The sequence below is a fragment of the Mytilus edulis genome, chromosome 8, assembly GCF_963676685.1.
Source record: "Mytilus edulis chromosome 8, xbMytEdul2.2, whole genome shotgun sequence".
NCBI lineage: Eukaryota > Metazoa > Mollusca > Bivalvia > Mytilida > Mytilidae > Mytilus > Mytilus edulis.
This window is the reverse complement of record NC_092351.1, coordinates 81,309,541-81,325,461: the sequence shown is the minus strand read 5'-3', so window position 1 is coordinate 81,325,461 and position 15,921 is coordinate 81,309,541. Positions and strand designations below refer to the sequence as shown.

At 31.4% G+C, this 15,921-nt stretch overlaps 1 protein-coding gene across 1 annotated transcript; it reads right to left on the bottom strand.

The window, feature by feature from the left end:
- Nucleotides 1-5,766: 5,766 nt before the first annotated feature.
- On the bottom strand, nt 5,767-15,124 carry LOC139484424 (serine/threonine-protein kinase Nek3-like). Its single transcript, XM_071268157.1, has 6 exons — nt 15,042-15,124; nt 11,747-11,843; nt 11,265-11,372; nt 10,486-10,626; nt 9,163-9,576; nt 5,767-5,853 (listed from the first exon to the last, which is right to left on the bottom strand). Exons 1-6 carry the CDS (start codon nt 15,122-15,124, stop codon nt 5,782-5,784), a joined length of 915 nt encoding a protein of 304 aa, XP_071124258.1. The 3' UTR covers nt 5,767-5,781.
- Between the last annotated feature and the right edge of the window lie 797 nt (nt 15,125-15,921).

The window sequence follows — 15,921 nt, the reverse complement described above, 5'->3', positions numbered from 1 at the left end:
GGTCACCTTCAGTTCCATCAGATATAAACAAAAAACTTAGTCATTCATGATTGTTTAGTTGTAAGGTCCTATATTTGATGTTTAAATATTAAAATACTGGAATAAAGTGCATTTCAAACAATTCTTACAATAACAATGGGTCTAATCCCATGGCGTCTAAGGAAATACACATTTCAGAAAGGAAACAAGCCATATAATAAGGGGAAAAAATACAGAAATAAGACTTTACCTGCTGAAAAAGGCATATTTGTGAGACTACCAAAAGACTTGTATGACTTAGTGACTAAATCTGTTCATAAAAAGAATGTTCAACTAATTCCTGCCTCTACAAAGTCAGGTCGCTTTCTAAGGCCGAAGCCTACGACAAAAACAGAAGTTGAAAAATGTGCCGAAAATGAAACAAAAACAGGGTAAGAATACTTTTTTTGTTATTAAGCTTTCAAAAATAATTAAACTTGCTTAAAAAAGCCATTTATAAACAACTATGAAGAAAAAGGCATGTGTCTTATATGCCAATTCTTTAAATGTGACATCTGAAGAAAATGCAAGCTAGGATTATACTTATTTTAAAATTTCTAGTCCTATATATATTTTCAAGAGCTAAATAGTGCATGGTTTTTATATATAATATATATAAAAACACAGGCAAAGAAAAAAATATGCACTTTTGAGAGTACATTTGATCAAAAAGCTTATTTAAAGAAAACACTATTGTAAGGGAGGTAATTCAAAATAGAATTATTTTCACATTTTCCAAACTTAGTTTAACAAATAAAAAACTAATTCACTTCAATTTTGGCAACATTTTTCAACTTCAGGTCAGAGAAAAATAGTTTTCGACTCCTTCGGATCAATGAACTTGAACAGATGTGGAATGAGGTTTTCATAGAACACAGACAAATATCCCCTATGTGTACAGGGTTCATATCATGGGATTTAAGTGCAGAGCAGCAAAGAGGGGCTGCCTGGAGGGAAAAGGCAAGCTGCAATGAGTGTTCTTACCATTCAAAAATGTTCAACCTTTACAATGAGGTGATCGCTAAGAAACGTGGTTGTCGAACAGCAGCTATTAATCTATCCATACAAGTCGCACTTAATCACATAGCTATCAGCACAACTGGTCTACAGAAATTATTTCTTGGTTCTAATATACCAGCTCCTTCCACTTCAAGTATGCAACACAGTGCTAATGTTGTTTCTGAAATTATAGAAGAGTACAATCAAAAGGATTTGGTTCAGAAAAGAAAATTAATTAAGGAAATAAACATATTAAGAGGTGATAATCCTAATATTATTAACATTCAGGCCGACGGAATGTATAATAACCCTATTTATTCCGGAATGGGTAAAACACCATTTCAACCAGCTACCCAATGTACATATAACATGTTAGAAAATAATACTTATAAGCACAGTATTGTAAGCACAAGACAAGTGTCTAAGCTTTGCTCAAATAAGAGTGAACATAAAACAAAAACAAAAGTTAAATCTCACAAAGGTCACTGTTCCGCAAACATTGAAATGCATGACAGCATAGGCAGTGAGGAGCGATGGGCTAAAGACTGCTTGTTAGACCTGAAAAATGATGGTCTGGAAGTTCAAGAAATTACCACTGACCCTGACAGCAGTGCATTTAGAGCTGCAGAGTCTCTTTTTAAAGCTGTTACAACCAATACTCAGCCAATTCATTTTCTAGATACAAGACATGTGTCCGCAAATCATAGAAATTTTATTAAACTAGAGGCTCTAAAGAGCCTGTGTCGCTCACCTTGGTCTATGTGAATATTAAAGGAAGCAGATGGATTCATGACAAATTGTGTTTTGGTGATGGTGATGTGTTTGTACATCTTACTTTACTGAACATTCTTGCTGCTTAAAATTATCTCTATCTACAGTACGCCCAGAGAGTTTGTAATCGCGAACTTTTATCACCGATTTCCGAGTGTAGCGGAGTGACACCGCGAATCACGGATTCTACTCCCAATTTCCTCCAAAGATTCTCTCCCAACACCGCGTGGCTGTTAATTGGTTTATTGCCCATCGGATGAACTGAAAATTAATGACGCGTGACAACATAATCGGATTAGCCAGATTTATTACCTTTGTACATTTAATCGATCTTGATTGCACCTGTGTGCTTTAAAATACGTTATTTAAATGTCCATTCATTGTCAGATAAAAGTGTGACATTTTTATTTAAAATAAGATAATTATTCTTGTATGTATATGCCCATGTCATTGTCATATTAAATAAAACGTAAAAACGTATAAAAATACGAATAAAACACTTATTTAGTATTTTCATTATAGTCCGATCAGGTCATAATTTTTGTTTTTTCAACAAAGTTTCAACAAAGATGATTTTACCACAATTAGAACCTTTTATGACCTACTCAGTGAATATCCGGTTCATTAATAGTTCAATATTATATAATTAATATCAACTGGCTTAAAACAAAATGTTGTTTTTACGGTAATTTGTCCAATCTAAATCAAACCCTAGAGTTAATTTATCGGACCAACAAGTGAACTCTGTTACTTTCAATTTATTTTGAAATGTAAAATATTATGTTTCACTACCTCGGTAGATTACCGACTTGAAATATTTGAATTTAAAAAAGAAACTGTAAAGTGACAAATAGTTTTGTATGCAATGTGGCAGCCCTATATTCATAAATACTGAGATAATTCCCCGCCCAGACACACAACACAATAATCACAACCTTATTTAATTATATGAAGAAATAAAATCATGTGTTTTTTATCTGTTATGATCTGTTATTGATCTTTTATTATTTAAAATAAAATTGGATTGGCGCAATCCGTATTTTACTGCTGTTAAAAGTCCTCGGCGAAATATAAAAAGAAGTATTTCAACAATTTATACTATAGAATATTAAAATGAAATTATATCGTACAAGAAAGAAATATGTAAAAAAAAATGTGGATCGGATTTTTACGATCGACACATTTTCACAGAGGATCTCTACCAACGCCCATCAGGAACTAAACGACATGCATCCTGTTTTCATCTACCATTAATGTATAGTGTTGACTATGGAAGTATAAATAATGTCCAGGTTTATGTCCTCTGTTGACTGAGAAACTTATAAATAAAAGGCTGATGTTCGTTTATTCAGAAAAGGAATAAAATTTAGAATCCGGTTAATCAATTGTAAAAGGACCTTCTAGAGCCTCAATCTTAACGCACACAAATGTCAATCATTACATGAATTTTCCCACGGTTATCCAGAAAGGTCACCTGAGTTTACTGTTACATGATACTATTTCCCGCCAAATAAAAATCTCGTGGACAAAATTGATGTCACTATTTTTAGCATTCAATATTGTGAGCGAAGTCAAGTTCAAGTTCAACCACGCACTGTTCCACGCACTGTTGATCACTGAGATGCGTGTCGTCTTCCCACGGCAATTAATTGTTTTAAAAATATTTAAAGATAACTGTTCTAAATACAACACAAAGGTTTACATTCATTGTGCGTAAATGAATATTATGCAACGACGAGTTGATGCAGCTATAGAAGTATTCCTGTTGTAGCCGAAATGTATTATATCCTAAAGTAATGCTAATCGTGAAGAGAAAATGCCGTAGACTTATTAAGCATAACGAATGGTGAATAGTATTTACTTTTTTACTTGCATATACAAGTTTTAAGACACGCAATTTTCTTTAAACTCACTGCTCACATTTTATACCTTCAGCGTTAGTTTCCGTTTATTTTCACGCAAGTATGTCTCTTTTCGTAAGTTATATCAATTACCGATAAATAAAAAACGAGGTCATAATCAAGTATAGATTTTTTTTATAAAACTTTAATGCAATTGAAAGCATTAACAACAACGTTTTGGATTTTAAAACTTTTATTTTGTAATCGTAAAATGGAAATGGCGTAGAATTATTAGCATAACAGATAAGGAATAATTTTTTCTTTTTTACTTATAGTATAAAAAACTTTGAGACGTGTAATTTTTCTTTAAACTGCCCTCATTTATTCAGCGTTAGTCTCCGTTTATTGTTGCACAATTATATCTCTTTCAGTAAATTAAATATTTATTTACTGATAAAAAAAACGAAAGTCAAAATCAAATATAGTTGTTTAAAAACTTGATTAAAATGTACAGAGTAATTGAAAGAATTAACAACAACGTTTTGCTTATTATTTTAATCTTTCATTTGTTTCAAGCAATCAGATATAACCTGATAATCAATAGACAGGAAATACAATTGTTTAATTACATTAGAAATCTCACATACCTTGACTGTCGCGTGCCGGCATAGATCAGACGGATTAGGGCAATTAATTACCTGGTGTCACACCGCGTCACACCAGACTGGGAGAGATGTTGCTAATACAATAAACAAAAGGTAGCGGATTTACGCGGAAGTCGGAGGGAATACTCCCAAATTTCTCCGAGAATTTTGGGAGGGATGTCGGAGTTTCCTGGTGTTACACCAGGAAAAATATCGGAGTATGGAGTTTGGGATTACAAACTCCTTGGGCGTACTGTATAATGAACTTGGCCCATTAGTTTCAGTGGAAAATGTTAGTAAAAATTTACAAATTTTATGAAAATTGTTAAAAATTGACTATAAAGAACAATAACTCCTAAGGGGGTCAATTGACCATTTCGGTCATGTTGACTTATTTGTAAATCTTACTTTGCTGAACATTATTGTTGTTTACAGTTTATCTCTATCAATAATAATATTCAAGATAATGACCAAAAACAGCAAAATTTCCTTAAAACTAACAATTCAGGGTCAGCAACCCAACAACGGGTTGTCCGATTCATCTAAAAATTTCAGAGCAGATAAATGTTGACCTGATAAACAATTTTATTCCATGTCAGATTTGCTCTAAATTCTTTGAGTTTTGAGTTATAAGCCAAAAACTGCATTTTACCCCATGTTCTATTTTTAGCCATGGCGGCCATCTTGGTTGGATGGTCGGGTCACCGGACACATTTTTCAAACTACTAACCCAAAAGATGATTGTGGCCAAGTTTGGATTAATTTGGCCAAGTAGTTTCAGAGGAGAAGATTTTTGTAAAAGATTACTAAGATTTACGAAAAATGGTTAAAAATTGACTATAAAGGGCAATAACTCCTAAAGGGGTCAACTGACCATTTCAGTAATGTTGACTTATTTGTAAATCTTATTTTGCTGAACATTATTGCTGTTTACTGTTTATCTCTATCTATAATAATATTCAAGATAATAACCAAAAACAGCAAAATTTCTAATTCAGGGGCAGCATCCCAACAACGGGTTTTTCGATTCATCTGAAAATTTCAGGGCAAATAGATCTTCACCTGTTTAACAATTCTACCCCTGTCAGATTTGCTCTAAATGCTTTGGTTTTTGAGTTATAAGCCAAAAACTACATTTTACCCCTATGTTCTATTTTTAACCATGGCGGCCATCTTGGATGGTTGGCCGGGTCACCGGACACATTTTTTAAACTAGATACCCCAATGATGATTGTGGCCAAGTTTGGTTTAATTTGGCCCAGTAGTTTCAGAGGAGAAGATTTTTGTAAAAGTTAATGACGGGGACGACGGACGACAGACGACGCCGGACGACAGACGACGCCGGACGACAGACGACGCCGGACGCCAAGTGATGAGAAAAGCTCACTTGGCCTTTTAGGCCAGGTGAGCTAAAAATGTTAGTTGTGTTCTTGATAAATAAGAAAAATAACCAGCATATACTATGGATTTCCGGTGATATTAGTTGGTGTATAGACAACAAACCAGTCCTAATTTGAACAAATGGACTTACCTGCTGCATTCAAAGCTATAGGATTTTGATCTACTTCACCATCTTCTCCCTAAAAAAGAAACATTTAACATAAAATAAGTAACTTCCCCAATTTCCATTTTCTCAATCTTATAAGTAATTATCAAAAATAAATCACATCTTTGTAACAGTCTTACAATGGAGCCTGTTGGTCAGTGGTTGTTGTTTGATGGTGTGATCTTCATTTCTTGTTTTATTTTTATAGATTAGAGCGTCTGTTTTCTTTTTAAAATAATTTTACACTTGTCAGTTTGGGGCTCTATATAGCTTTCGATTCGATATGAGCAAAGGCTCCATACTGAAGGCTGTACTTTGATTTATAATTGTTAACTTATTATTCATTGTGACTCGGATGGAGAGTTGTGTCATTTGCACTGATACCACATCTTCTTATCTATATTTACAAGTAATATTTCAATAAATATTATGGAATATTCCATGAAGTTTATAAGTGAATAAAAAAACTCACTATCAGAATCAATTAATGACTGTTGCAGCAGGGCTTTTGATCCAATTAGCAAAATATTTTATCATGTGGGAACATGGAGGAAAATTCTGGATATCAAAAACTAATCTGATGTTGCTTTCCTCTCTTTTCTGGAGTAATTTATAAACTCATTTAAATCTTCCTCTTGGATCATACTCAATTATTCAATGATTAAAGTGCGTTTAAAAATAGTTCAGCTGTTGTAAAGTAATTTTTTTCAAATTACTAATTTTAAATTTAAAAGATCCACTTATGAATAACTTTGTTTCGATTTGGTATCAATCCATGGTTAAGCCAAATCATGAATTCTAGTGATTTTAATGATCTTAGTACATTAAAATTGAACAATTTGACTAGAAGACAGATAAAGACAAGGTCCAGTTAATAGGAGAGAGAAGAATATTTAAAAAAAATAATAAGGGACTGATTGTACTGATTGAACTTAGTTAGAATAAATGATATATACTTAAAGGGAAAATCCGCAAAAAAATCAAAAATTGATATTATGTCCATTCTGTATAAAAATGCTCAAATTCATAGATATTAAAGTTTTATTCTGCTAGGCAAGAGATCACCATCGATTTTAAATTTAGAGTATCAATTCTCTGTGTGTCGCCATTTTGACCATCCTCTCCGTTTTTAACCACGATATGTCTATGAACCACAAAGGACCAAAACCACAGTAGCCTAATGTAGTCGTAATCGCGTGTCAATATCGTGTCAATCGTACGGTTGTTTTATCAGACTAACTAACTTGATACGGAAAATGTTTTTTTTTTTTAAGTAACCAATCGATGCAAGGTCTGTCGTTTTTAACTGTTTATATTGGAATTGGTGAAAAAGTCATAGTTCAAAGTCATTTAATGAGCATAAGTGTTCCGTGAAAATTGTTTTCGAAAATCTAATCTGTTCATAATTCTTTTTTGTAATAAACTTATTTAAATAAATTCGGACCTTCCCTTGTATGATCACCAGCATGGCTAAAGGTATTACTCCCAAATGTATTGTGAGGTGACACGTTTAGGTATTCAAGCGATTTCCTGTCGGACTTGCAAGTTCATGCACCGTTTCACTTCTGAGAGTATTGATCAGTGTACACGACCGATAACTTGAAACTTTCCATTTTGAACTATCAGGTGTATAATATACATCTCTGTCTTGCGTGTCCGATAGTGATATACTAGTCATTACTACTCATACGCTTGTTTATAAAAAACATTTCTGGTGTAAAGAATATTATTTATAAAAATCTAAATAATTCCAAAAAAAAGATTTGATAGAATAAAAATCTGTTTACACATTTTTTCCAAAGGTAAATTTCGGGAAATGTAAGTACCCGTTGTCAAAAGTGAAGGACAGTTTGAAACATATACAAGAAATATTGATTTAACAAAAAAATACGCACTTGTCGACCATTCTGGTTAGAAAGTTACGGAACTATAGATAGTTGCAATTTAAAATTATATACATTTTTACATTGAACATAAGAAAGAAACATACATTTTGTTTAATTTGGGTTAAAAGTTTTGTAAATAGACTAGTTCTCGTATGACAACAGTATGTTATCATTGGATGTCGATGGACGAAGAAGAAGAGAATCAATTTGAATTAAATACAGGTCGATATTTAACTTGCTTTAATTTGGTTCATCGAAGTTATGGACATAGTAAAATCACAGATTTCTATTTCAATAAGATTGTTCTCGAACAAAGGAAGGAATTCGTCATCACAATTGTTGGGTATAATGTATAATAACATGAATAATGTGAACATGGTTCTGAAAGGAAATTATGCCAAATTTCCTGTTCCGACATGCATGTTATATATGCCACTGGACGAACACTAATTATCCCAAAGGGATGTGAATATCTGCTAAATAGGGGTATTCTTGCCAGATAAAAGAACACTGTAATACTAGTACGAGAGTATAACATGTACGCTTGATCTCACACCTGCGGCTAAATTCATACCTGTGTACGAATGATCTCACACCTGCGGCTAAATTGCTACAAGGTAAACGAATTGACCTCAAGCCGAGAAATATACAGTGACCTTTACAAAATAATATACACACTCTGCTCACACATAAGTTGCATTGAAATGATTATCAAAATAATAATGGTAAATAGAACGGAAATATTTTCAGTTCAATATCAGTAAAAATGTTCAATAGATATTTTATGAAAAAATCTCAACAATAATTAATGAAATTTATTCGAAAATATTTACTAGAGATAATTTTATAGGAGTTTAATTCAATCAAAATAAAACGGTATACACATATTCATTTTCGTTCATTCTTATATTGTGGTTAATAAGTACGACCATTCGTCAGCTGTGCGCTTTTAATTACGTATATTGTTGATAAGCTATAAGAGTTAAACAGATTTTATTTTTTCCCAGAATTCAACACATCGGGCTAAAACATCACAACCCACTCGAGAAGGTCAACCAAAAAAGTTACAAATACTTGATTTTCTCCGTTATTAGAAGGAATATAAATTTAAAACTTTGCAAATGTGTTTTTTATGTTAAGATGAACATAATTAGATGATAAGTAAAAAATCGTGGAATTTCCCTTTAACTATTGTTGTTCTTCTAACGAGGAGGACAGAAGGATAAGTATCATTAAAATCTAAACAATTTCCAATTAATAAATAAGATCAAAAAAGATTTAATTTATTTAATCTACAGTTTTTTTGTTAATATGGCAAGAACAATAATGTGCACTTACATAAGGCAAGCAAACATTTAAGAAAAAAAATTCATATATAAATTGAACTGAATAGTAATCAAACTGGCAAAAACTAGTGAACATTAAAATAAGATAGAATTTGATTGTTTAAAACTTACCTTTGGAAATATCTGTGTCAAGGTGTGTACAACTAAATTGACCATGTGTCTTGGATGCATAGGTTTCATCGCCTCTTGCTGTTTTTCCGTGAGCCTGGCATCCATATCCAGACCTATATCATCTGTGTCAGCTGGTTTCTTTTTATTCATAAAACTCAAACCTTTAGATGTTTTATTATAATCTTTTTTTGTCTCAGTAAGTGTTGACGCCATGATATTCTCTACCCCTTTAGTAGAAGCTGCCCATACACTGCGGGCATATTTTTGCTGTTTTTCGTTCAATGTTGTGACTAACTCTGACATATCATAAACATCTTTTTTCTTTGTTGTTCCTTGCATAATGAAGTCCTGAAATCCTGCTTTGGACATGGTTGTGGCAAACTGGCTTTTCTGTGGGAGCACTGTGGGAGGGGTCTGTGAAACAGAGAATAAAATCTATACATTTAAGATTAACAAATTAAACTTTAAATTTTGGAATTGTGTATCATAGTGTGAAATAATAATATTTTGGGCACATTTTAAAATTTTGAAATTCATAGAATAACATTAATGTGTCTTTGATAAAAAAAAAAAAAAAAAAAAAGCAACTGCAACCAGACAAAAAAACCCACTGACATCATCAGGTGAACAAAAATTCTGATTCAACATTTTGTTCCCTTTAGCATAGTAGACACTAAATAAATGCTGTATCTTAACGATTATCATTAATATATTTTTTTCAAGACTGCAAACATTATTTTCTCTATTATTTAAAAACTTTATCATAAATTCATATCATTAAAATGGAAATGTTCAAAGCCTGACTTATCATTTTTAAACAAACTTAAATGTACAGGTATTGAGAAATGGCATGTAATAAAAGTATTATGTGTTATAGTGATATGAAAATGAGTAATAATAAATGGCAACAGTAAATTATACAGACTATGCTTCCCTCTAGATATGTTCATTTGCTTTTTGTTGGGTTGGTGCATAATTCCCACATCTGCCTTTATTCATGGTATTGCGACTTTGTTGGGTAGTTCATAATTCCCACATCTAACCTAAATTCATGGTATTGGGACTTTGTTGGGTAGCTCATAATTCTCACATCTACCTAAATTCATGGTATTGTGACTTTGTTGGGTAGGTGCATATTTTACCTATATCTACCTAAATTCATGGTAATTGTGACTTTGTTGGGTAGGTGCATATTTGACCTATATCTACCTTTATTCATGGTACTGCATATTTGACCTACTTCTGACATTATTTATGGTATTGAGTCATTGACCCACATCTAACTTTATTCATGGTTTTGCGTCTTTGGTATCTTCATCTTACCTTTGGTTTTTTAAATGTTGTAAACAGGGAATCAGATAAAATATCATCGGCTGAAGGTCGGGTTTTAGAATCTTTACACATCATTTTTTCTAACAGACTACAAAACTGGGCGCTGTATTTATCTTTTGGCATTGGAGGTAACTGAAATTCAAAAGTACAATATGGTGACAATAGATGTGTCTTCTTAAAATAACCCATTATAATATTTATACATAAATGTATAAACCTCTGTACCATAATTAAATGTATAACAGTTTACTTCTTTCATATGAAAATCAAAATATTTTTTTGCTATTTCATCCCCTTTAAACAAAAAGTCACAATCTTCCCTTCTGTAAAGAACATTATTGAACAGTTAAAGTTTATAAACATGTATTATGAAGAATTACTGTTACCAATAATTATTTGACTTGTATTTGTCATTCTGAACTGTTTTTCTGTATTTTTAACTTCATACTTTAACAATGAATGATCAACTTGGTGACCTACAGGTTATCAATGAACTGCTCATTTAGGATCGAAATAAAGCACAAGATCATGAATATAACATTGAAACAGATGCATTTGTAATGATTCATTACATAGTCATGACCCATGATAATTGGAGAACATAAATGTATCAAATTTATTAAAAAAATTAAATTATCAAAAAGTTACAGACTGTGTATTTACCTCTGTACATCTTTTTTTGGTTGTTAATATTTTCGCTGTTGGGTCTCTGTTTCAATTACATCTCTTTTTATTCTTTGCAGTTTACGACCTATTAATAATATAATTACCTCTCCATGTACAATTTTAAATACTAGCTGCTGCATCAGCATGGCATCAAAGGGTCTTTCTAATGTTGACATTTCATATATAACTACACCCATTGCCCAAATGTCACTCTGGAAATAAATAGGCTAGGCAGCTATAGCAGTTTAAACAATAAACGACAAACAAGAAAATTATAGTAAAGCGGTACATGTTGCCTGTTCCATATAAACTTATCTATTTCTGATCTATTTCTGATCCATTTCTGGTTCATTACTGATTCATTACTAATATATTTCTGATATAAATGATATGCAGTTACCTAATTTGTCTATAATATTCTTTACAATTCCACTACATGTAAAACCTTGCTTATTAAAAGATTACTGAAAGGAAGAAGAAAATTTTTCTACTGTTTTAAGATGTAATAATTTTCATGTAATGGTTTTCAAGGATTTTTCATATATATGGCATCATGTAAAAAATATTCTAAAACACAAAATCTTACCTTTGTATCGTAAGGTTTACACGCAAATATTTCTGGTGACATATAATAAGGGCTTCCACAAAATGTTACAGCTTTAGCATTAGGTCTTTCTAAGACTCTGTGAAGAAACAAAGTATAGAATTAGATCAATTTGGCATACTCACTATATAGTGCTGCTCCAATCAACTTATATCATCCTGAACATGCATGTAATATTTGCAACTGGACATTCAACCAACAATCAATCCACCAATCATCTTACCAAAAGTGCATTTAAGGAGGCTCAGGGGTATAAGATTTTCAGAAAAAAATTAAACATTAATTTTTCATTACAAATTTTATTTAATACCTGTAGTAGTTGTTACTTTATCATATGGTACAAAAATCAATCCAAAAAATCAATTCCTGTTGGACCCAGGTGACTATTAAAATGTAGATATCATTGAAAAAGCTCCACTTTATCTCCCTTTGGTGCAAAAATGCCATTTTTTGGCATTAAAATTGAAATTTCTTTTTTAACTCATCGGTGACCTATATTTTTTATTGTTGTTTTCGAATAAGCTGTACATAAACTAAATAATTGTAAAATTTAAGCGATTGCTGTAATTTAGTTTTTTTTTATTTCGATATTACCGCTATTTCTCCTATTAGTTCAACTGAAAACTAGAGGGTCCAAGGACCCTGTGTCGCTCACCTTAGATTTTTGTTGACAATTAATGCATGAAATAACAATAACACTTTTTGTTAAAGGAAACTTTGTGAACCAAAATCTAATCTTTCTTGTGATTGATCTACTTTCAACTAGTTTATTATTTTCAGTTTTGAGGTCTAAAACAAACTTTTAAAGTATTGTGTTGTTTTCTCATGGACATACATAAAATTGAGAATGGAAATGTCTATATATTTGTTCTATATAAACTCATCATCGATACCAGGCCTTCATTTTGTATATACGCCAGATGCTATCATTACTGGTCAAGGATCATTAAGGAAACTTTAATTGATTTTGACATGTTAATTTATTTTGACATGTTCATCATAGGTGATCTGACCTTTAAATTAACATTCAAAATGAAAAGGTATTACTTGAATTGAACAAGAAGGTAGACACAGAGAACTAAGTTTTTGCTAGCTAAAATAGAGACGACCTTTATAGTAGTTCTAACATGTGTGAAGCTGCATTTTTGGGTTGTGACCATGTTTGTCTCCAACTCATTATTTTTTCTCTTCTTGACTGGAGGTTTTGTTTTTATCAATTTCAAAAATGAATGGGGTGTGAAAAATATTAAAAGACATCAAATTTAATTGTTTATTATGATAAATTTGAACACATCAAATACTTCAAATAAGGCATTATAATATTCATTGTTTTTTACATTTTTTTTTTTTATATATATGTGCATTTAAATAGTTCACCTTTAGAACAATATTTACATTCTATAACAACACAATTTCAAAGTCAAAATATGACAGTAAAAACAGTACATATAAAAAGCAACACAGCGATTATATTATGATATGATTATTGTTTCCATAACTTGACCTTCAAAATGACTTTAAGTTAATTTGAAAAGACTTGTCGAGAAGAATATGCAACAGTTTTTTCCAACTTAAAAGAGTCTAGATTCTATATATAATTTATTTTGTCTTGAGCATTTAACAACTATCTGTCAAAGTAATTGTCATTTTTGTTTCCTTTCTATTCATGGTATACTGAGTTATAGTCCATAGTATCTCTGTTTTTAAGTTTATTCATATCAGTTCTGGTGGATTTGCTTTAATGCAAGATTCAAGAGTTTACTCCATACGTTTATCAATTCTTGTATGATGTTAATATAACAACAACTGAAACAATCTATATAATTCTTATTTTCTTCAGTAGTTAGTTTACTGAATTTACTTTACATTGGCTTATCATAAAACAGTCATTAAATGTTCTCAAATTTCTTCTCTAATAAGCAAATGTTCACAAATATCTGCTCTATTGAGCAAATGTTCACAAATTTCTGCTCTATTAAGCAAATGTTCACAAATTTCTGCTCTATTAACCAAATGTTCACAAATTTCTGCTCTATTAAGCAAATGTTCACAAATTCTTCTCTAATGGCAAATGTCACAAATTTCTGCTCTATTAAGCAAATGTTCACAAATTTCTGCTCTATTAAGCAAATGTTCACAAATTCTTCTCTATTAAGCAAATGTTCACAAATTTCTTCTCTATGAAGCAAATGTTTACATGAATTGTTCATTAGTTTCTGTTTTATAAATGACTTCTACATATTTATCAAACGTATAAGCAATAATGCAACTACATAGTTGAGTAGAATGACAAATTAATGCAATATTTAACTTTTTTTTCTCAACATTTAACCCTTTGCATGAATTAATGATTTACACATTTTGATAAACCTCAGTACTTAGAATAAGACATAATTGAAATCATAAGAAATTGAAAATGTTGGATTTATAGATTGTTTTTCAATTTGGAGAACTCCAAGTAATTATATTATAATAAAATATGTGGTATTTGTACAGAAAATGATTTATTATGTCTGATATGAACATGAGAGCATTTCTTAAACAGAAAAGTCAATGAATATTGGATGAGATAAATATACAGATTAATTTGGCATTACAAAAAGTAAACTGTACATACTTAATCATGATAAATGTTTAGTATATATCATATATACATATATAGTGAACAAAAGTATTGTAAATTGTATCAAGTTATCTATATGTAAATTACAATGAATATATGTACATAACAGCAAGGATTTCAACATTCATAAACATTTTGATTATTTAATCATAGTTCATCAAACAGCCAGTTAAATATAATCATTTTGTAGGAAGAGAAATGAGGCATGGAACTTGTGGTCTTCAAAACTCCCTTTTTACATCTATATTAAAGCAATGGGTTTTGATCGTATTCAAAAACAAATATTTCAAGAATTATATATATATATATACATTTATAACAAGTAAATATCAGGAGTGTTCACATGCGAAGTGCACACAACTCTCCACTGATACAATGAGCATTCAGGTAGTTGAGGTTCTAAAATTTGATGTCTCCAATCATTACTGACTTGAAATGAATGGAATTCTACTTTTCTTCCATAGCAAAATGGTTGACCAATCACCAAGGGCCTTTCTGCTTTATGGAAGTCAAAGCAACACAGTTTCAAATTTCTTTACCTCTGCTACCGTTAATCCAGTGTACCTTTAAAGAAGAAAGCTGTAAAGAAGCTTTCTTCTATACAGGTAAAACTGGATATCAGGAGTCTTGAAGCCAACTCATTTCTATTCCTACTTATGAAAAGGCAAATCTGTTGGAGTGGAAACCCATTTTCCGTTAAAACCACTTCTGCACATTTGAGATTGCATTTCCAGCATTTTAAGATGTAGTAGGTTTAGACACAATTTGTGAACAGCAAAATGAATCTCTCATGAACTTTAGAAAAGAAGTGTTCCCAGTGTTTAAATCAACATTAAAGTCTCCCATTATGATAATTTTTGGATGTCTTAAATACACATCAGGAAGAAGGTTTGCAAGGAAAGTATCTTTTAGTTGTTGCAATTTGCAGTTTGGTGCTTTGTAAACAAAGACAACCTGAAAAAGACCTTTGGTGGGTGATATTATGTCTGCTATAACAAACTCTAAAGATGGAGTTGAGAAAGTGACTGTATTGTGAAGTATACAATCATTTCGATAATATAATACCAATCCATGAGGTGGTCTTGTATTAAAGTTTGTTTGCTTTTGGTCTAATTGAACAGGTGTTTCAAAACCAGGTACATGAAAATGGTCATTTTCATCTGTTGAAATAAGTCTTGATTCAGCAATACCAATTACATCAGCATCCAAGATGTTAGGGTCTGATAGAAGATCATTAAAATGAGCATGGAATGACCTTGAGTTGTTAAAAACTACTTTAAAATTGTTACTTGATAAGTTGTACAATGGCTTGAAGCACAACTGTAGAGTTGCATCTGTCCTTAGTCTGTGTAATTCTTGTCGAACACAATCTGCTACCGCTATTGCTTCTTGATTGAGATCTAATATCTGTAATCCAGTTAAAGATGTTACTCTGCTTAGGGCAACATAGTGAATATGTGGTATTTTCCCTTTACGTTTTGATTTCAGACAAACAACAACCTCATGTAATGTATCTCCTTGCGATTTATGAATA

Bases quoted from the DNA above. Each gene is read 5' to 3' on its own strand.
- LOC139484424 (XM_071268157.1), bottom strand. From the start codon at position 15,124: ATGCTGGAAATGCAATCTCAAATGTGCAGAAGTGGTTTTAACGGAAAA. The intron at 11,844-15,041 runs GTAGGAATAGAA...GTTTCTTCACAG, and splicing joins ACAGATTTGCCTTTTCATAA to AGTCTTAGAAAGACCTAATG. The intron at 9,577-10,485 runs GTAAGATGAAGA...TCTGTTTCACAG, and splicing joins CAACATTTAAAAAACCAAAG to ACCCCTCCCACAGTGCTCCC.